Below are 23,373 nucleotides of genomic sequence, written 5' to 3' on the forward strand. Positions count from 1 at the left end.
ATAGATTGCTGCGCATGTTCCACCAGCCAAGTTCGCTGACTACTTGGCTGGACACAAAGGCGATCCGTGAGAGCGCCCAGATACTGAGACCACTGGTCCCCCAGGAGACACTGGAGGGCTCATACGCAGCCTGGCTTCTGGCGCTAGAAAAAAACAGGAGACCATGAGACCCAAGAGGCGGGGGAAGGCAGCCGCTGGAAGAGCGTCATGGTTCTGAAACAAATGCATCATCTGGGCTATGTTGCTGACTCTCTCCCCGGGAGGAAAAGCCTTCCTTACCCCGGTGTCTAGGACTGCTCCGATGAACTGGAGCCGCTGAACTGGTGTCAAATGGGACTTCAAGTTGAGGGAGAAGCCCAGCCTGTGCAGTAGTAGGCAGGTGTCCTCCAGATGAGACAAGACCTGCCCGCTGACTTCCCTCGGATCATCGAGTCCATATATGGAAATACCTGGACTCTGGATCTCCAGACGTGAGCCGCAACAACCACCATGAGCTTGGTGAAGACGCTTGGCGCGGACGTGAAGCCAAAGGGAAGCACTTTGAACTGATAGGGTTTACCTATGAGGAACCTTAAAAACTTCCTGTGCTTTTGATGTATTGGCACATGTAAATAGGCATTCTGTAGGTCTATTGACACCAGCCAGTCCCTGTAGTTCGAGAGCGTGGAGAATCTCTCTCAACGTCACCATCCTAAATGTGTCCTTCCTCAGTAACTTGTTCAAGGCCCTGAGGTCCAGAGACTTCCTCCCTTCTTGGGCACAAGGAAATACCAGGAATACCAACCTGACCCACTCTGATCGGGAGGTACCTCTTCCAAGGCACCCTTTGACTACAGGGCTCTAAGTGCTTCCCAGAGCTCCGGTCCCGGTTGAATAGGGGGAGGAGGAGGTCTGTCTGGAGTCCTCTTTAGAAAAGGCAGACAATAACCCCACCAAATCAACTGCAGAGTCCAGGCATCAGAAGTTATTTCCTGCCACTGGGACCAATGCTCTGCCAACCGCCTATCAACCGGTGCAACGTGTGAGGGGAAATCAAAGCGGCTTAGAGGGCGCTGCTGACCCTGGCGTTGCTAGTTGGCCTCTAGAGGCCCCTCCGATGACACGAGAAGCGCCTCTGCCCTTGCCTGACTTGAGGGAGCTGCGCCTTCCTGCTATAGGGTGCACAACGTCTATAGTCTCTGCCCTTCAAGGCAAAGCTGAAGGCAGGTTTGGCCGGATGTGCCGCTGGGCCAAATGATTTAACAGCCAACTTTGATTCCTTGAATTTCTCTAAGGATTCGTCTGCTTTCTGCCCGGAAAGCATGTCACCTTCAAAGGGCATGTCCAGCAACCTGTTTTGAACATTTGGAGAGAAGCCAGAAGTTTTAACTGCTGAACCCATTGCTCTGCCGACGCAGTCTGCTACGTCCAGAGCTGTTGGCAATGACTGCTTGGCTACCTCCTTCCCATCCTCCACCAGCTGTAAAAATCCGTCCCGCATGGCACCCTCAGGGACGTATTCAGCAGCATGTTCCACAGCATTCCATAAGCCAAAAGAGTCCTTGCTGAATCCACATGCTATGTTAGTGGCTTTGAGCGCCATGCTACCAGCGATGAACACCTTTTTGGTCAGTGCATCAGATTTCTTTATCTATCCATAGGCAGATTAGGGGTGGGTGCCACAGGTCTGGTGAAAACAGTGGCAGCCTGTAGAACCAACCCTTCCGGGGAAGGGTTTGTGGCGAGGAAAGAAGGGTCTCCTCCTGCTGACCTATACGTCACTGTAAAATTGCCATTCACAGGGGGAAAGGTACAAGGGTGCTGCCATAAGCAGTCTAAAGGGTCTGCAATGGCTGGGTTGAAAGGCATGTTATGCTCGACTGAAGGACTCTAGTCCAAAATGTCAGTAAGCTCATACCCCTGAAGAGGGGTAGAGGACGCCTTCAACCCCAGAGTGTCAAGCACCCTGTGAACCAGTTTCCTGAACCTAATATTAGCATGGGCATATGGCTAGTTTTGCTGTAACTCAAGGTCTCGGGAAGTATCCACACCACTGGTGTCATGTAGACCCTTATCAAAGGTGAACAAATCTGCCTGGTCATCGAAAATAAATAGACGCCGCTGGCTCCCGTGTACACGGGGTCGACTTAGTCCTCGGGGTCATCGACGCCAAATCTGGAATGCATCGAATCGAAGAAACCCGATCTTGAAAGCAGCACAAATTAACCATCGCTACTTGTCGGTGCAGAGGGCTTGAGAATAGGTTTCGATGCCGAAGGTGCTTTCGACTTCCTTACAGCCCTCCAGCAACTTATGCCTGGAAGGTGTAACGGCCAAACATGTTTTCGATGCCAACGAAGTGGCTGGCTTGGGGTCGGGTGCACCGAGCGCCACTTTTGCCACCAAAGCTTGCTGTTAGGGGGCCGGAGCCACACCCACAGTAGCTTGCCTCGTAAACATTTCTAACATTGAAGTTTTAAAAATGTTCTACTCTTCCCAAGTGGTTGGCTCCGCCTAGCGTTTACCTCGTTCCGAAGACGAGCTGGACTTGCATCAATGTTGCTGCTTCGTCTTCGGTGAGAAAGACGAGGAATGGCTTGTGGAATCGGACCATTTCTTGGTTTCCTTGCAATGTCGTTCCTTCCCCTTGTCGGGAGTGGGCTCGTCAGTTTTGGCCGCCGAAGACCGGACGAGTGACCACACTGTAAACTTGGCACATGGTCGGCCTGAGGCCAGTTTTCCGGCCCTCTCGCGTAGGGATTTCGGCTGCATCTTTGTGCATGATGCGCATGCCTCAGTGTCGTGACTAACACCTATACAACATAGACAGAAGTCATGGGGGTCAGTCATAGACATTTTGGCCACACAATCGCAGCATTGTTTGAAGTCCGAAAACATGTGAGACGACATTGCATCAAGATTTTCAAAGAAAAACATACAAATAGTACAAAAAGAATGTTGAGTAAACTTGAGTCGTGTTCCCGATACAGCATGCAAGCACGGAAAAAAAGGAACTGAACCATGGGGCACAGTGACGTGCTATATATAGGACACCAGACGTCACTTCCGAAGCCAACGATTGAGAGCGAGACAAGATGTATCAACGGCCGAGTTGAGGTCCACTACGCCCCCTGTCGAAAAGTTTCCCAACAGTAGAGCTGGATGATGGATATCCATCATGATGAGGAATCTGCAGGAGAAAAACAATCCATTGAATTCCCAGATACTCTTTCTGCTTACTGACTTTCGCTGGACTGTTTTCTGTTACGATTGTTTGTGTTTTTGTCTATGTCATAGCACTTAAATGCCCGTGGGCGTTACAACTATACAAATAAAATAGAAATTAGCCACAGTGGCATTGCTGTCAACTTCGAATCTTTAAACCTCGAGGGACTCATTGGCTTTAGGGCCAAACAAATGCTCCCTGTAGAAGGTCAGGTCCAGGAGCTTTGTTGAATGTTCAGGGAAAGCGCCTAAGGTAAGCTGATCTGCATAGCACCGTCTATGTCCCCATGGCGGGACCCACGCAGTCTGCAGCATCCAACCTAGCCTGGAGCGCTTCCCATCACATACAATATCCATGAAGCAGTGCCCAACTTTCCCCACTGGGGAATGGTGGTCTGCCTCTGTGATCATGGTCCATAAAAAAAGTGCAAATATTTCACAAAACCACAAGAGGGGCTGATGGCTTTCAGCACAATGCCTCCTGAGGCGAACACTTTCTTCAATAAATTGCCAACCTTCTTAGACTCCCTATCCGTGGGGAGGTTTGACATCAAAGTCGAGGGCCTGGAGTTAACCGTTAACACAAGAACTTTGAGGTTTGGATGCACTGTCAGGAATGGAAGGTCACCTCTCGCGGGTGAACACAGGTGTTGCTGCAGGCGCATGATGGGGTTTGCAATGTTGAGCAGTAAAGCTTGTTCTGCCTGCGGTCCTTGGTGGAGGATATTGGTCAATTAGTTTTGCATCAATGGCTTTGACATAGCGCCGAGTCACTACGACCTTCACGACCGCCTTGAGGCACTGAGCGTTCGGATGCACGTAAGGTGCTGCTTGTTCAAACTCGACATTCAGGATGTACCTATTCTGAAGGCCCTCCGCTAGCTCTAGTTAACTTGCTTGGTCTGCCATGAAATTGGGCAACAGATCATGGGCAACCCCACTAGAGACTTCATCCCGAGAAGGACCGGGTCACAGCCCTCATCGAGGATTGACTGCATTGAGTCGCAGAACTATTATAAATTCCGCCACAACTTCGATCCCGTGGAATCTGCACTGATTGGGGGGGCTTTGTGAACTGGAGTAGAGTGTCGGCAGTATCGGCACTGGAACAGGCGTCTCATTCGAGGTCGAGCATGACCTCTCCTAGCTGCCTTTGTGCCGGACAAACTGGGTGCAGTCGGAGTAGAGTTCACCTGCGACATCGAGGTTGAAGCCGTACTAGCGGCTGCCTTTTCAAAGACCTGAACCATTTGCTTTTTAAATTATTCCCACGCCTTTCTTGACGCACCTCTCGCAGAGTAGGACTTAACCTTTTTCGTCCAACGAGTTTAAATCATGTCTGCGTCAGCTCTTCTTTTTGTGCGAGGAGGAAGAGTGGTGGGACTCGTTACATGAGTGCAATCGTTTTTGGGATTTATCATGACTCCTAATGTGGGGAGTAGGCCTCTCGGTGCCACGGTCCGAAGACTTCGGGACCGGCTTTGCCAGAAGTTTCAATGGTTGTCCACAAAACGCCAGTTTTGCTGATCATTCCTTCACTGCCTTCAGATTAATGGCCAGACAAGAACCACATTGCTCTGTAGTGTACCAGACCCAGAGACATCACATACAGATAGTTTGTGGGTTTGTATATATAAGAGTTGTAGCCTGTTTAGGGCCCCAACATACTGGCATAGCAACAATTTCGATTGAATGGAAGAATCGAGCTGTGCTCCAAATAGCATGCTGAGCGTGTGGAAAAAAGGAACCGAGGTAAGGGGGCATAGTAAATCCCTTTAGTACGCAATCGTCATCCCTTCCGGAGCAGATGAATTGCGCAGCTGAACACGAGGGAGTCGAAAGACTAGGACGAGCCACACTACGCCCTATTGAAAGACAATTCGACTAGCTGATGCTGAATGGACATCAATCAAGATGACTGTGTGAGAATGCAATCCATTGAAGTACAAGGTTATCTTTTTATTGTCCATAACCTTTGCTCGAAGGGTGGGAGAGTGGCAGGTTTTTGCATTTTTTATAGCCCCATTTAAGAGGTTTTCAAGGCATATAGTGGTGCTTACGACAGTACCTTCTCCTTTTTGACAAAAGTCCTGTCAGTTTCACATCAACAAAGAAAACGCATTTCCAGTTTTCTATCACGCAACTTTGTCCAGAAAAGAATTGAACTGCTCCATCTCTTGGATATCAGGTGGTCTACACTTATTTATCGCAAACGTGCCTTCTTTTCACCAATCTGACTCCTTGCTGCTGATATTCAGTACATTTAAACATGGTGTAAGGCCTTCTGCTTCTTCCCTAAGTAGATGGCTGCGCTCTGCCATTACAGCGGCTAATGACGTCACAGCGGATTCACCTTACACCTCTAGTGTAAGAAAGGTCTACGACAAGTGTGGTCTTCTGGCTTGAGGCAAGAGGTGTGTCAGGTGTATTCAGAGCCGCCAATTCGGCCTCTCACCACACTTTCATTTCACACTACAAGGAGGGTGAGCTTGGATTTGGATATGAACTATGGGATCCAAGTGTAAAATTCAGTTACTGACTTAAGTGTTTCAGACAATGGATATTAGCATTTTGTTTAGTAAAACATACACATGTCTTATGTGTGATATGTATAATATAACACTTTGCAAATGAGTTGCCTCTGTTGCGTTATATTTGTTTCTTTTGACTCCTAGTGACCAGATTGCGATTAGCTACACAGTGTTATGCCTTCATAAGTCAGCGGACAACGCAGTAATGCCTGAATTATATTTGGTAAGCCCCATTTAATTCAGGCCCACTCCTTCCTAGTCACATTAATTACGACCCTCCCGACCCAATATGGAACCAATCTGTGATGACTTACTACGCTATGTACCCAAGGTTTGATGTGGACATCTACAGCGGGATTCATTTCCAACCATGTCGAAATTAGCTTTTCGGAAGGTTGTGTGAAAACGGCATGGAGGACCTTTTGTTACTTAGTTATGACCTCAGCTAGTAGACCTACAAGAGTTTTCAATGCTCATTCATGATGATATGTATTGATCGGGTCTACATCTAGGCTTGGATTACTGTATTCATTTAGAGCCTTTTTTTATTAAGTATTTTAACCATGGGATGCTTCAATACATCATGTGTGCAGGTTGCTTACATGGAATTGGCAGCAGTGAGTCCCATGTGATTCATGCAACCCCCTCTTTTTATTATTTTATATGTTTCGCACATCGTGGCTTTATAGAAGATGGAATGTCCATTTGACATGATGTGGATGTTAGTATGATTGAGATATGTTGAATGATCACACCAGACCAGTGAACCAAACATTCTTTGCCAGGGTAAATGTTTTGCACATTTTGGATTTAATTTACTTATTTGAGGTTTGATTACTCTCATACGACATCTTTCTTCCCCCTTTTGTTCTTACATATGGTCAGGAAGACATGTGGTGCTGAGGAGCCCAACAGAGGAGGCGGAAGAGGAGCTACAGAACAAGGTTTTTTGAAGTTCCCAAAAACACAAACTGCCTCAATGGATGCAGACATCCTTCAAAAGTAAGTAATGGTACGAGGAAGAGTAGGACTTCGCGTAATTAGCATACGTAGTTAATGCATTACGCATGGTGGGTAGAAAAGGGAGTGTTAGTGGGGTGGACGTGGTTAGCCACAAGAGTTGCAGATTTCCTCTAAATGTGACTTCATGGAGAAAAAAATGATTGTGTTAAGAAATGCGCACATTACCTGTAGTTGGTGATTAATATATCACGAACATTATGCAAGGAAAAGAAAAAAATCGGGATGTACAGATATAGATTGTATAAGTTGTTTTGAATTTTAATAAGTTAATGATTTTAGGTAAAGAAATGAATTGTAATGAAATTGTGAATTTGTGTATGTCAAAATGTGTGCTTAAAGTTTTAAATGGATGAAACTAATTGCGCAATAATAAAATATATATCGAGACACTAAAAGGGTACTTTCTAAAGCATTTTTCTTTTAGTTTGATTTTTCTTGCCAACGCGTGTTTGAAATCGAAATGGATGCTTTGTAAAGGAAAATATTTTGCACTTGAAATAGTTATTTAAATACACTTAAATTAGTTGCTCTTCAAATTGAACAGTTTGATAGCTCGGGTGTCTGTCATCGTGCTACTTGCTTTGACGAAGAGCATTGTTTAGGTGTGACATGTGCTAGTAAGAAAAAACACAAAGAAAAACACTTTATAAAGTATCACATCAGTCTCATGAGTCTATGGATTATCCATCGACTGCAATTACTTTTTTTTTTTTAACAAAAGCATTTTTCCCAAAGTCACAGCCATTTGTTAAATTGCACCACATTGTGCCAAACAAAACAATAAGGAGATGAAGTAAAACAGGTTGAACTTCTTGTTGATTTAGTTCTGATCCTTAGATTGTGTTTTGAGCAAATTTGCTAAGAGCAGTAACAGCCATTATTCAGCCGCTAGAGACAACTCATTTTGTGGTTTTCACTATATAAAGACGTACTATACATATCTTAAGGTGACCACAGCAAGGCCATCAACTAGAAACATTGCTCTGGATGGTACAATTTAACTCTGCAATCAAATAAGGCAGCAGAGTTGAATGAATTTAAGACTGAACTTTCCATATAAGAATGCATCCACCACTTCAAAAAAGCTAGACAGCGACTAACCAACGGCAGAATGTCCATCTTAATAAATGGATCAACTTTCCATACATTTCAGATGACCCCTAAACACTGCAATGAAAAAATATCATGCGACAAGCAAGTTCAAATGTTGAACTACTTTCCTTTTGAACATCAGCATTTTCAGGCATCTTTCAGAAATCCATAAGAACACCTCAGGTTAAAATCAATAAAAGACAGATCTTGGAAATATTAAATGTAATTACATAGGGAAGTCGTTACAGAATTCATTACAAAAATAGTATATTTTTTTTACACAACATAAATATATAAAACAATGAACTTTCTTCCAGCACAAAGGTCTAGTTTAGCATGCTTCTTGAAGAATAGGCTTGTCATGGCTGCATAACATCATCCAAAATCTTCATTGACGATTGATAAATGGCTCTAAAAAAAATAATTGAAAACACAGTTTGCCAATGTTTGACATATGGGTTATAACAGTTACAAAACACAAAGTACATAAGCTTATTTATAGTGGGGGAGGGGCATCTATATTCTTTCCAAAACATTTCTCGGGCACAAAATAAAACAAAACTTGGAGCAAGAGAATGCAGAGCAAAATACTTACTTCCGGTAATGTTCTTTCTGATGGCTGTTCCTCGCAGATTCCTCCTCTTATATATTCCTTTAGTTTCAGGCGGATCATGTAAAATTAATTACCAGTAGCGGGGCACTGTCCAATACAAACGTCAGGATCCCTTGACGTGGCTACTCCTCAATTCCAGATGTCTACAAATGGTATGTGCCACGCCCTTTGACTTCAGTTTCTTCTTTACTACCCCCTGAGACCCCCCCCAATGTTAAGCAGCATTATGGAATCAAGAAACTTGTGGAGCTCTCCATCAGTGGGGTCGGATGGGACCACGATGAGGAGGAGGAATCTGTGGGAGTAACATCAATCAGAAATAACATTACCATAGGTAAGTCATTTGACCGTCGAATGGATAGTGCTCCAACAGATTCCTTATTTTAGACTCTCGTAGTAGTATTGTGACATGGTGGGGAGAGCAAGGACAGAGAGAAAGACAATCAAGAAAGACCCATCTGCCGAAAAGATCACCAAAAGATAGAGAATCCTGACAAATATCCAGCAATGGACACATTCCATTTGGAATGTGCCTGAGTCCATTGGGTGCTTCTATTGAATAGCAGTCTGCAATGCAAAGTGTCACTGTTTTGACAATTCTTGAACCGCTGTAAGACACAAAAATCGATGTTCCAATCTAAAATCTCTAGTCCTGGAAAAAAAAAAAAACTCAAAAGCTCTTTTCGGATGCAATCTGTGGAATCTTTCATCCTCTTTAGAAGAGTGAGGAGAATGGTAAAACATCAGAAACTGACTTTTCTGAGATAAGTTAAATTCAGATAATACTTAGGAAAGAAAGGATGGTCTTGGCCTGAAGTTGACTTTGCTCCAGAAGAAAACCATGAACGAAGGTTTGTAGGATGCAAATGTTAAGGCCACTAATAGATTTGCCAGTAGTCTGAGCTGACAGGAATGCATGGGCTCAAAAGAAACCCCCATCAGAAATGATAGCACCAAGTTCAGATCCCAAGCGGGCACTAATTTGGACCGCCTGGAACATAATTGCCACTCCTCTTATTAACGTCATCACTGTGGGTATGGTAAAGTCCAATCCTTGCTCCAGCATGCACTCGTAATTCAGAAAGCACTGCAAGGTAGCCTTTAACAGTTGGCACTTGAACGGCCAGACAGGTGAGGTCCAGCAAGAAAGATAGGATGGATCCTCTATTGCACAAAAATAATGCTAGCTGTCTGGCTCTGCACCCGCATCAAAGAATCCGGCAGCCGCTGTATATTGTTTTCGTTCCAGGTTTCCTTGAAGAAAGTATAACCACCAGGGTATCTCCAGGACCGTCTCAGTCCCTATACCTCAGCGTTTTAGTAGCCCCAAATGAAGGGTGAGTGGGCCTATACTCGGGTGAAGAATAAAAGGTTGAAGATCACCATAGGCATCTCCGGGTGCAACTCCCAGTGGTGGGAGCTCAAACACGGCCTGATGAGGGCATCTGCCATTGTGCTTAACATTCTGGCCAGACGGGAAGCCGAAAGGGAGGTGGTGTTCAAGTAACACCCAAAAATCAGAGCTGCATTGCTTGCCTGCAAAGTGGAAGCGACCCTCTAACACGCCCTCTCTTGTTGAGGTAATGCATTGTCACATTGCTGTCCATTAGAAGGAAGGGATCTATGATCACTGCACCACTGAAAATGTCAAGTAAGAAAATGCAAACTTAATTTATGCCAAGGCACAGTGATCACATAGATCACTTGTTCTCCACATCCCCCTACACACTTTCCGCCTCCTACCTACATACCTTTTCGGTGGCACACTTGTGTGCATGCGGCCGACTTTCCTATCCCTGCAGTGTCAGTTCCCTTCCACCAACCTGGGATGGAACTGGCACTGGAGGGTCCTTTTTTTCTTTTTCTATATTGTACCCCGCTATCCATGTAATAGAAGTGGGGGAAACCCCCTGCAAACCGTGAACCCATTAAACCGAACAAGGGGAGAAGGGGACTATCCTGCTCCCCTTTTTCGGTGTAATGGGAGTCAGAATTTGTATACGGCACACAGGAGCAGTAATGAATAAGTCTGCATCTTTTTAGTCAACATTTTTGTGTGATTCCAAAGGAAGGAAAACTATCAGTGCCAGAATGATTGTCCACAGTTCCAATTGGTTTATATGCAGCTTTGCCGGGGACAACCAGCGCACCATCTGATCATCCAGGTGAGCACTCCAGCCTTTCAGGTAGGCATTCATTACCAGTTGCCTCTGGCCATGGTTGCCAAAAATGTTCTCTTGCAATCAACTTACTATGCAGAAGGTGCTGTGATACCAGATTCAGGACTTTAAAGAGGTCTTCTGCCTGAGAACTGTGACCATTGGGTGCCACTTAAGGGACCTCATTCTCAAACTGTCCTTGGACACCAGAAAACTGCACCAAGCCATGAGGCCTAGAAAGCTGAACTGGATCGATTAAGAGTGCATCACCTGGGAATTCCCATTCTCTGGAAGTAGTAGCAAGCCATGATCAGCAAACGTTTCAGTTCAGGGAAACCCTGAAACCCCTCTCTACTTAGACTCGCTGACATAACTATCATCATTTTGCTAGAGATCCTCGGCACGCAGGCTAGCCTGAAAAGCAAGTCACTAAACTTGTAATAGTGACTGACAATCATGAACCTTTGGTACTTCCTGTACTTGGGCTGGAACGGCACATGAAAAAAACATCCTGAAGGTCCAGTGACACCAACCAATCCTGTAACTCTAGGGCCTTGAGTATCTGTTAAAGTCACCATCTTGACTTTTTCCTCTGAGGAACTTGTTCAAGTGCCGGAGGTCCAAGATGGGATGTAGTCCTTCGTTCTTAGGCACCAGGAAGTACTGTGGGTACCACCCATGGCATAATTACACAGAAAGTACCGGCTTTATGGCAGCCTGCTCCAGCAGGGAATACATCTCCTGCAAGATAAACAGATCTGTGGATGAGAAAATTGGCAAGGAAGGCAATACGGCAGGCGCCTTAGGAAGGGAACGCAATGGCCATGGGACACCATTTGGTGAACCCAACCATTGAAAGTTATGGAGAACACTTCTGAGAAGCATTGGGACAGCTCAACCCCCTACCCCCTCCCTCCCTCATCCTCTACCCTACCCAATGCACCACAGAAGCATGAGAGAACTCCCCAAAGTTCTTACGGGACAGAAGAAGATCCGGAGGGGAGCGAGAAGGAAGCAGTCTTTGAAACCTTCCCATCACAACCTCTTCCTGCCTTTGCACATCTTCTCTGCCCCGGTCTAGGGCCATTCTGGTCTCTTCCCCTTTGTCTCAATGAGAGAAAATAGCATAGAGCCGCCCTCTCCACGTTGGCATAGGGTGTATGAATGGATGGCTTCTGTACTGCAGCCCCAGGGATTTCACCACCACTTTTGATGCTTGTATTTTTTTCCAGAGTGTCATCTGGACCTGAAAAGATGCACCCCATCAACAGCATATCTAAAGGTCTTGCCTGGACATCCGGGGCAAACCCCTGAAGTTTCTTATGGACACTGTTCTAGTGCCAATTGTGGTGTCGAATCCTCTGTGAAGTGTTGGAAATGCTGCCTCTTTGCCATCCGCCAACAGTTATGTTAAATGTTTTTATAAAGCACACATTCGCCAGAGGCATCTTGGCGCTGAGAGATGCAACAGGAACAGCTAAGACCTAGAACAAATAGGTTTTCAAAAAGCGACTTAACGCACGTTGGTCCCCCATATCTCAGAGGAGGACTGGAAGCCACAGAAATTGGGGAGCGACTGCCCATCCCACTGAGCCCAAAGCATGAAACAGGAAGACCAGCGTCTTGCAAGCATAGCAAATGTACCGGTTGGCATGGTTGCAACTTCTCCTGTAAGTACTCCATAGTAGGCCAGGATAACGATGCAGAGAGATTTGAACATAACACGTTTTTGGACTGGCAGCCAGTGCAGTGAGCAGAGTACCAGAGAGATATAGGAGCCATAGGGAGTATCTGTAGCGATGGAAGTCACTAAATTTTGGAGCAATTGTAATCAACTGAAAGGGTACAGTGGCTGGGCAAGAAACAAGGAATTTGAATAATCAATGCTACTGAGGATAAGGGAGGCAACCACAGTGGCGCAAAGGTGAATGGAGAGGCAGGGTAAAACCTTGCGGCTGACCCTTATTTGAAAATAATCAACTTTACAGATTGAGCTGACCTGTGCTTCAGTGGACAAGGCAGCCAAAAACCTAAAAGCAAGGTTTCTTTCCACAGCAACAGGTGGCGGACAGGGACCAAGCTCAGGAGGCCAGCAGGAAGACCACAGAGGAAGGAACAGGCAGGACAGAGCGAGGACCAGGGGAGGGGCCGACCACCAGTATCTTCATCTTGTCTCATTAAGCTTAAGCCAATTGCTGCTCATCCAACTACCAACCGCCGACAAGCACCTCCTAAGCAGAGATGCCATGCTTGGCTGAGCCAGGTCAAGCCAGATGAGAATTTGCGTGTAATCAGCATATGAGTAGCAGGGGAAGATGTGGGAGTGGATGAGCAGAGCAGGATACTGGATGCAGATGTTCAATAAAGCAAGAGATAATGCGGAGCCCTGGGGACCCCACAGGATATAGTATTAGGTTGGGAGTAGAATGAAGATTGGGCAAGGGTCTGGCTCCCGTCTGACAGAAAGGAAACAAACCAGGATAGAACATGTCCTGGGAGACAGTTCAGCAGCAGGCTGTCAAATTCATTCTCATTTCCCCCTCGGGAATGTGAGATGCTGCCTCAGATGTCACTACCCACAAAATATACAAGTATTGTGCCAGACCGCAAGATGCATTAATGGCCTTGAGAGGAACGCTTCCTTATGCAAATACATTGTAGGACATATAAATCATATTTGGGGGGAGGCGTGGAGAAAAAAGTGGACTTTGCGCATGCAGTAGCAGCTTGGACCATGATGCTTTCAATAGTCATGTGATTGGACAGAAGAGGAGGCGGGTCTATATTATGTCATCCCTGTCCACAGCCGCAAGGATGCACAGCCTCTGCCAAACCTCTATTATTCTAATATATGGTCTTTAGAAGTGAATGAAATGATAGCACAGCCTCCTTTGGGGGCCCTTTGCCGAGTAGATCAATAAGGTACTATTGGTGACTGGGTCTTGTAGGACGGCCCAAACAAGCAGACTCTGCAATTTCACTACTGTGCATTGTTAGGTGCTATTTGGATGGGCATAAAGGCTTGCCAAATGTCTCTTCCACCAGGTGTGGGTAATTCGGCCTTCAGATCTTTGAAGCTAACGTCCACACAAATTCTGAGCGGTTACGTCGTGTCCTATTCTCTCGTGTTGTCGTCTTATGCAGCCTTGTACCACATGACTGACTCAGTCACAATGTCTTGTGAAGACGTGCCTGTGGTCATGCTCAGCAGGTAGAGCTACAGGTGGTCTCCTACCTTCCCCCTGGGTAGACCTTTCACTGAGGATATGCAGCTGTGAAAGGTAACAGTTAGGATTGGGATTCGTTAGCTTCTCTGATTGCACCTGGGGCTATTTGGGCTCAGGAGGTGGGACCAAGCTTCTATCTGGTCTGTCCACCATCTTTGGTTTTAGATGTGTTAATATGAGCCTTTGAGATGCCGCTTGCACTGAGCTGTGGGCTGGAATATTTCCAGCTTGACAATTACAGGCGGAAAACATGCAGGATAAGCTTTCTACATTTTCATATTCACTGGTACTATTGTACAAGTATGGAGAGGGATCCACTTGGCGTGGGTTCATTGGATTTTCAAACAACTGCTTTGATGCGGTGGGTGAACCGGCAACAGTACTGTACACACCAAGTCTATTACATAGAAAGGGTCTCCGTTAAAGTTAAAGGTCTGTTCAGTGAGGAAGATTTGGGTCCCACTAGGGCAAGCTTTAAGCTCTCTCAAAAGGGGATGGCAGAGCTGTTCATTAGCCTGTAGACTATTTCCAGGGTGTAAACTTCCTGGCCTGGTCTGCTGCGATGGGCTAGTGGGTGAAGAGGGACTGGACCCCCTGGGACTCATTTGTGGAGCATCAATGTAGCAGTCCCCTTCCATGTGCTGGGAGCCAGGGCACAGTGGTTCCTCGCCATAACTCTCACGCGTCCAACATCTACTGGCTCAGCATGTTACTCAGTCCCCTGACTCACTGCTGTGGTGACTACCAAAAACTGAAGTACTGAACTTTTGGGCCCTACTTGTGCGAAAAATGACAGCTCTAGTTTGAGCTACAAAGTAGATGAATCGAAGAAAATATGAGCACCAGCTGTCACTCCTACTTAAGGATGGAGCAGCCAAAGATGTCAAAATGTTACAGGCTCTTCCAGGGGTTACATTATTATTCTGCACATCAGTGGTGGCCTTTATTTAAGCTGAATAAAGTTTCAATTTTGTTTTTATATGTGTTCAACCGATAAGTGCAAGACACAATTGAGCTCTTTTTCACGGCTGTGACGTTTTATACATGTCTATCTGTCATATTGCTCAATTTTTATTACAGCAGGATTTCTTTGGACAGTCACAAAATTTAGAATGCAGGCTCCAATCATCAATAGAAGACTGCAACATGATTCTCCGTTATTCTCCACACAGTTTGCAGTCCTCTCGACAATAAACCACCATAGAATTCAGGATCCAATTACCTACATAACGCTGCATTTCAAGCTTCCCTTTGTGATGTGTGCATACTGGGCAAGTAGACGTGGATAACCTCTGCCCCCAGATGAGACACACAAGTTCTAATAGTATTACATCCCTTAAAATCAGGATTTGTTGTGTGCAAGGTGAACTTCACCCTTGTTATAGGCCACCTCCTTTGGATCTGGACTCCTAATTTGGGTGGCAGTCACCCATTTAACAAAACCCTCTGCTGGGGGTTTCACTTCATTTGAGCATTCTCTACACGCTGTATGAACTCAATTTCCAGTATTAATGTGTGCATTTTAAAGCATCTGATTTTAGTTTAAATATGTACCTGTGTAACCTTTAACAAAATGATACTTAGTTAACATGTCTCCATGCAGCTTATTCAAACACTGAAGCTCTAACTCTGAAGAATATTCTTGAATGTAACCTTCTACTGTTCTATCCCATAAAGGGCGATTCATGCTATTTAATTTGTGTAACCAACTACTTAAGGAAATAAGTTATACAGGCTAAACAAACGTTTTTCTCAAGTCATGAGTGGCAGAGCTCTGGGTAAGTGAGCAACTCCACTACATGGTGGAAAGAAAATTCTAATATTTGATTGAACTTGAAAAGTGATTTGTTTGAGGCAAAAATTGAATTGTATATTCTTATTTTGATCATTTCATTAAACAGCTCATGTGTCAGTAACTGAATTAGATGCGGTCAAACTAATGCAAGTTAGGATATTTTTCCCCAAAACCCTGTATCCAAACTGCTGGTCTAGATTATGTGGTACAAAACTGAATAGATTGAATCCCTGAGGACGGACAGAGCAGTAGGATTAATTTAATGGACATTCCTCGACTAGTTACAACTTCGCTACTTCCGCAAATTACCTTGAGACATATTAACCAAGTATAATATTTTTTTAAAGCATATGGTTGCACTGTAACACGTTTCAAGAAAAGGTAGATATTTGAAAGTGCACGCTAATAATATATTAACATTGGAGCTCATGGTTCATACTAACATCATGTTCACCTTTTCTTCCTTCACACCAGCCATTTTGGAACAGATTATTAACTGTCTCGCTGCAATCCATCACGGGATGGGTCTCTTTAAAACAGAAGCAAACTTTCTTCCTGCTTACACCACCATGCTTACCCTCTCCGTTCCCTTCTTGCTCCCTCACCCATGCCTCGCAACATTTGTGTCCTCTTTGATATTAACCTCCAACTGCAACAATTTATCACTGCTACCGCCTCTGCTGCTCGCATTAACTGCATCAACATTTGGAAAATTCTATTTCTTAATAAGCATTGCACGAAAACGGTTATCACCAACCTTGGGCTCAGCAAAATAGTGTTACGCACACCTGGTATCCACAGGGTCTCCACCCAGCCGGGTTACTCGCTGGTATGCTTCTCATCTTTGCCTTGATGTGGTCTGCGGGGAAGGTCAAACATACACGGTGCGAGGGTCCGTCTTAGACCGGTCTGCCTTTCGGTCCTGCAACCGGTGGTCTAGCTGCATGACCAGATTTATGAATTCTGCACAGTCTCTGGGTGGATCAACCACCTGGACTAAGACGTCCTTTAATTCGCCTCATAAGCCTCGATGGAATTAACGTGGTTCTTTTGTTTTCTGGCCACCTAGCTTCGGCAACCAGTCTGTTGAAGGTAGCAATGTACGTTAAGAAGTCCTGATTCCCCTGTCAGAGGGACAAGAGTTCATTGTCTACTGCTTGTTCCTAGGTATGGCGAGCAAAACGTTTTACCATTTCTCTCTGGAACCCCCCCAAAGTCATGTAATAGAGGATCGTCATGGGTTACCAACGGCACCGACTGTTACGCTCACCTGACTCCCACGGAGGCGCTGTCCTGGTTCGCGCTGCTGTGACCTCTTCTAAGGTGATGCGCAGGGTTCGGAAGACGGACTGGACCGGGCCCCCAAATCTGGCTTGCCTGGCTCGCAGAAGTATCCTTCTGTAGGCGAAAATAGGGGATTAACTGTCTGCGGGGTAATGCAATCGGCCTCCCACTTTCCCTCTCACCCTCCTCGAAACCCTTCTGTGATTTCTCGTAGCGTCTCACCTTAAGGTCTGGAAGGACGAGCTCCCCATCCTGCTTCTGATGCAGGGGCGCGTTGGTATCCAGTTACTTCACTGGATTTTCGGATTGGTGAGAACCAAACTTGCTTGGCTTTCAGGTAAGTTTTTTGATAAGAGGTTCCCCTTGTGTTCATGCATTAATGTACTAATGCTAGTGTCTTTTTCCCCATAGGGGCCGGGGTACGGAATGCCGGGGAACAGGCACCAACCCGAGATGAGAGGTGAAATCCTTGTAGAAATCAGGTAAGTCTTTAATGAGCGTTTTTTGGTAATGTCTTTTCATTCGCTCATTAACGCTGATGTCTCTTTTTCCCCTTAGGGGCCGGGGTCCGGAAATGCCAGGATGCGGCACGGACCCGAAATGAAGAGGGAATGAATCAACAGGTAAGTCTTAACATGGAGATTTAGCTTTCCTTATTCCCTTCTCTCTCTCACCTTTTTGTTCTGGTCTTTTTCTCCCTAGGCGCTGGGGCGTGACTGCGAATCCGGATGATCGCTGCTGAACATGGAGGCGCCCTGTAAAGGTGAGTGGAATGCGGCGCTGCAGCGATCAATGCGATGAGCTTTTAAAGTAAAGTCTTCCTTTTCAGGATTGTCGGCGAGATGTCTCCGGGATGTGGATTTAGCGGGTAAGGACTTTTCCTTCTTCTGTTCTCTTCTTTTGCAGGTGATCCAGGATGCTGGCAGGCGTGGCAGAAGTCAGGATGCAGGAGCAGACACGGTGAGCGTCCAGCTGCTAGATGCAGAACAACGCGAAGCACTTGTGGCTGTTCGGGTGGGGTTTAAATAGCCTTGGAAGAAGTTCCAGGTATGTATCCTTCCTCCAATCAGGTATGTATCCTTCCCCGACCACGCCCGGATGGTAAATTAGTCCCACAGGTAAAGTAGTTGCTTTCAGGCCTCAAGGAGGCCGGGATCCTGCAGCATGGTCTGCATCAGGTAAGTGCACCCAAGCACTCCCATAATGAGCCTGGCGCCTATGGCGCCAGGACTGATGTCTTTTATGAGCCTGGCGCCATAGGCACCAGGACACTGTCCAAAGGGCCCCTATATGGGGTTGCTGGGTCCTTCCTTGGGGACTGGATGTCCGCTTTCGGGGACACAGGGCTTGAACCGGCTCCCCGGGAGCGGGCATCATGACAGCGACCAATCTGCTGCACTACCACTCAGGTATGATAAGACAAAAGCTACCCGAGCTTGGCTGTTTGGAAATGCTCCAGGCCTACAAAGAAAATGAAGGTGGCACTGATTGATGAATGCCGCATACTTCTGTGGTTCGCCAGAGAACCTTTCTGGTGGTGCCAGGTAATGTGATATGTACCGGAGGGGGTGGTATGGCAGGGTTTTGCATCGTTGGATTTATTCCAGGTAGAGGCGTCTGTCCTGCCTGTGATTGCCTGCTAATCTCTTCAGTGCGTTCTTTGGTCACTATTAGGTCTCTCCGGAGGGCATTAGTCTCTTGTCGGGCAGAATGAACCTCAGCACGAAGCTCTCCTAGTAATTGGGCCAACTGGTCCATTTCTGATGTCTCCATGGCGCCCAGGTGGATTTGTTATGGTAGGCTTCGTGTTCTGATACGCTCACCTGGTATCCACAGGGACGCCACCCAGCCGGGTTACTCGCTGGTATGCTTTTCAGCTTTGCCCTGATGTCGTCTGCGGGGAAGGTTCTGCCTGAAAATACAGGCGGATTGTTCAAGACTGACCGACTGGGGTAAGTATCCTCTCTCCACCCCCGTATGCTTTCAGTCCCTCTGGCGCCCTCTCCTTACCTTCTGGTAGAATTAGGCGTGCTCTGCGTCCTGCCTTCTTTGCAGGGGCGCGTTGTCTTTCATGGGTGAGTGCGGTCCAGTTACTTCACTCACGCCGGCCCGTTTGATATTGTTCAGGTAGGTCTTATTGCTGTTCTTTAGTTTGTTGCTATCCTGCATGCCTTTCTTTGCTTAAAATGTCTCTTTTTTCACCCTTAGGTATGCGGAGCTTCAGCGCGGCGAACTGGCTTGGTTGAGCCCCGCTGGTAAATGATGGTGCATTAAGAGCGCTATGATGCGGTAAGTAAGCGCTTACCTGCGCTGCAAGTCTTGCCTTTGCTAACCTGTGTTTTCGTTCTTTGTAGGTCGCGGTGTTCTTCAGCGCGAGTGGAATGTCCGGAGTGGTGCCAGCCGAGAGGCGACCAGCCAGGTAAGCCTTTTGAGCAGTTCGTAATTTGTAAATGTCTCTACTGCTTTCTTTAATGTTGCCTCTTCCTTCCTCTTTCAGGTCGTTCTGTCCGGGAGGCGTGCAGATTCGAGGAAGCTGTTCTCAGTAGCTGCAAGTGTTTAAAGATGAAGACTGCAGGTAAGAAGCTGCTGCTAATGATGTTCCTTTTGTCTCCTTGCAGGTTCTGCTTCTCCGAGGTTCAAGGGAATAGCTGGACACGGTGAGCGCCAAGTTGCAAGCTGCAAAGTAACACAAAGCATGTTCTGCAGTCAGGGTGTGGTTTATATAGCCCAGGTAAAGTAGTACCAGGGAAAGTAGTTCCAGGCCTGCCACACCCAAAACACTAGACCGCGTAGCTTGGTTCTTAGGGAACTACTTCCTCCGTCTAGACCAAGTCATCAGCTTCCCTACCCAAATTCTACAATTTAAGCACATTTCCCCCACTCCTGTGTACAGACACCATACTAGCTGGCTCTCCACGCACAACAGCTCCCTTTTCAAGTTCCTACTCTGGGTTTATGTAGATATCCATGGTTTTGGCTCCTCGGTACTTGTATCCCAGGCTACCTGCCATGCCGTTCCCTCTACTCCTTTGCACTCCACCTCACCATCATGCCCCATAACCTCCTCTCGCTTCTGCTCTTCCTCCCTACTTGCACGACACCATAGGAAACCACTGCCTATCACAATCAAAGCCAATCCAACTGTGGATCTCTTCAAAGCTCAACTGAAACTTCTTTTACTTGCCAAAGAAGGAGCTCTCCCCCACCATACTCACTCACCAGACCTCACCACTCTCCTTCCAGTGCAGCAGAATATGTAATTGTGCATATCTGTACAGTACTTTTTTAGTTTGAAGCACCCAACCCGAATCCCCCCGGCCCCCAGATTAATGTAATCTGGGCAAGACATCTGTTCCTTATATTTTTATTGTTTATTTTGTCTCTGGTCTATGTCCCACGTTGTTCACACCCTCAACCTGCATCACCACTTGTTTTCATCTTTGTACTATTGTACAGGCGGTACTCACCGGGAATCCCTCTGTCATCTGTAAATGTGTTCTTGTAAATCGTTTGATACAAATTAACATAACCGTTGCTCACATCATGAAGTGAATGACCCCATTAGAAATCAGAAATATGAACTACCATTGAATATATGCATCATTTCACAGATTTAAATAAAGGCATTGTTGCACGAAACACAAATCATATGGATGGAGATCACACCCGGAAATCTAAATAAAAATATAAACAAATGAATGTAAAAGTGAGAAATTACAACTTTACTTTGTCCAACTCCAGGCCTTGAGGGCTGGAAACCCGATAGGGTTTTAAGTTATCCCTCATGAATATTCATGAGAAAAATGTGCATACATTTAGAATCATTGTATGCAAATTTGTCTCATGAATTGAATGAGGGTTATCCTGAAAATTCGACATGGAGCTGGACAACCTGTGCATAAAATAAAGATAACGTGATGTGCAAGTTAACCATTTAAGGTCTGGGATACCAACTAATATTATGAAAGGATTAAGCCAACTGCAAACTCCGACTCGTGTTCTAATAAAACATTGTTGAAAAAGAGTTGCAGGTTGATGGTCATGCATACCAGGATAAATACTTTTGACATTTCAACATACATCAGTACCTGCAGATTGGATGAAAAGAAACGTACACTCACAAACCTAGAATTTCTTCTGGGAGTTCAATATCAGATGTTAAGGACCAGAGTCAAGGAAATAAAAAAAATAAAAATACTTAACTGATCATCATTATCCAAATTATAATGCTGCCCTATGCTTTGCTACAGTAAGAATTTGAATACAATCAAAATATGAATGTCCTCTCCTCATGGTGAAAAAGCAATTCTTGCAATACACTACAGCACATTTGATGGTTACCTTTCAAGGTTACCAGGGTCTTCCATTGTAATTTCCTCATATTTTTTCAACTTTCGAAAAATCGTTGTGGTGATATTTTTGGAACAGGCATCCTTGATTTTACCTGGTTGAAAATCAATACATGATTACACCATGTTTAGTCAAACATTACAACCCATATTTTTAAGAGGAAATCAAATAGGTTAAGAATTTCAAACTGACCTTTGTTTGATGCAAGCACAATATACAGAGCTGCTGTAAGGCTTATAATTCCTTCAACTTCTTCGGAAGCTATACAGTCCATTAATTCTGTTAAGAAGGACCTGCAGGGAGAGTGAGTCTGAATGAGAATTTTAGGGAATCATAATCAGAGTGAATTATTTACATTTTTAAAGCACCAACAGTGGTTCAAATCGTCACAAAGCTTGTCTACATAATACACGATATGCCAAATACAAGCCAGTGTCAATTGAAGCCACATTCTCAGTCTCGTGCGATACCTAAGGACAAGTGCTTCAAGAGTCAGGATAAGATGTGACTCTTGAATACATGTGTAACAAAAGAGAACTGCTTCCTTTCACTCATTTTTGATGGATAAGCTCCCGCAGAATGTTGACATTTGAAATAGCACCTGTTGACTGGACTTATAAATCTTGATTTAGTCCAAAGGGAACACTGCTGTGGCTAGGTAGAGAGTGGGTCATGTCATGGTCAAGGGATCAACATTAAATCCACAGTATCTGTTCACTTTCTTTATTGGAAACAGAATAGCAGTGGATTAGGTGTGGGTTCTGGAATGAATGCAAATAGCTCAGCTTTCATAGGACTGCACCTCAGTCCTTCCCTCTCTGCTCTCCGAATCCTTCGGGCATGAAGCGCAGTACAAATAATATTAAGTAAAGTAAACATATCCACCACCCCAGCAGCATTCAGTCACTCACAATGTATGGGGTTTTAGGATCTGTGCACTTCTTGAAGGGTGAAATAGCCCTAAAACGCCATAACTGAAAGCCAGAGTCATTGGGGGGAGATGCCCCTCAGTAAACGGCCGGCTTTGGGTTAACATGGAAATCAGGCCCTGTAATGTCAAAACGAAAAGGAGCGAATTTAGGCGCAGAAGCTTGGAGATGCTTGAAAATGTTCCTCGACTCACATGAGGGAAATATCTAAGAAAACTTTTGAAAAAGGTCTGGAAAAGCTGCGACCATATTGGCAGAAGCGGCCGTTTCCAACATGTAAATAAAGGTGCCAAGATTGTGTGGCACCCTGTGCAACAGAAAGGAGCTTTCACTGTGACAGAAATAGTTATCTATAAAAATCAGTGTTTCCCTTCAATTAAAGATATGCCACTAGAATGTGTGCAAAAATTGCAATAATTAACTGGAGTTCTGTTCATAAGGAACCCATCACAGAAGAATCCTTTAAGTTACAAGAATCTACAATGAAATGTGAAACTACAACAGAATGAAAGGTTTCACGGCTGGAACTTTCTTCAGTAACAATGTAATTGTGCTATTAAACATCAACACTTGGCGCTTCCACATATGCAGCTAAAGTCTTGAAATATACATTATGTTGCCCTTCCGTAATGACTGTTTGCAGGAAATTACTTTTGCATGGGTTGACATGTTCAGATTGTGTGCATTTGCTAAGGTTCAGCAGTGGGGGGAAAAGACAAGTCTTAAGTTTCAATTCCCCCAAGTGTGAAACTAGCTTTTCCAAGCCTGTTAAGGGGATGAGCTGAGGAATTCTCCTGCCCTCCAGGTTTTATGACCAGAAACCACTTAAGGCCACCATAAAACTTGCCTTAGCTGGCAACTAGCCCTTTGAAGCTTTTGGAATGTGATCTAATCTCAACACAGGACCCGTCTTGTCGTCACAGCCACGCATGGTAAAGGTGGGGGCTAGGTTTAAGGAGGGAGCCGATTTCCCATTGTATAAAATGGGAGACATACGTTTCATCGTGTAATATCCATAATATTCATCCCAAAATATTCATGTTAGGATTTCTGCAAAGCTGTCAGAAACCTGCCAAATGGGCCAAAAACTATTTTGGTGATACCAACATTTGTAAGAAATAAATTGATTGTGACCTCTGCATAAATATAAGAACCATAAAAATCTG

General features: G+C 45.3%; 1 protein-coding gene across 1 annotated transcript in view; it reads right to left on the bottom strand.

Moving 5' to 3' along the window:
• Positions 1-8,057: 8,057 nt before the first annotated feature.
• The window catches only part of NCAPG2 (non-SMC condensin II complex subunit G2), a 1,155,695-nt gene continuing 1,140,379 nt past the window's right edge, over positions 8,058-23,373 (bottom strand). The window contains exons 26-28 of the mRNA XM_069647980.1: positions 21,471-21,571; positions 21,270-21,372; positions 8,058-8,261 (exon numbers count right to left, since the gene is read on the bottom strand). Of these exons, the coding sequence (XP_069504081.1) occupies positions 8,210-8,261; positions 21,270-21,372; positions 21,471-21,571 (256 nt within the window). The 3' untranslated portion in view covers positions 8,058-8,209. The remainder of the gene's footprint in view (positions 8,262-21,269; positions 21,373-21,470; positions 21,572-23,373) is intronic.

The sequence above is a fragment of the Ambystoma mexicanum genome, chromosome 2q (genome assembly GCF_040938575.1).
Source record: "Ambystoma mexicanum isolate Mex_15411 chromosome 2q, UKY_AmexF1_1, whole genome shotgun sequence".
In the NCBI taxonomy this organism is placed as follows: domain Eukaryota; kingdom Metazoa; phylum Chordata; class Amphibia; order Caudata; family Ambystomatidae; genus Ambystoma; species Ambystoma mexicanum.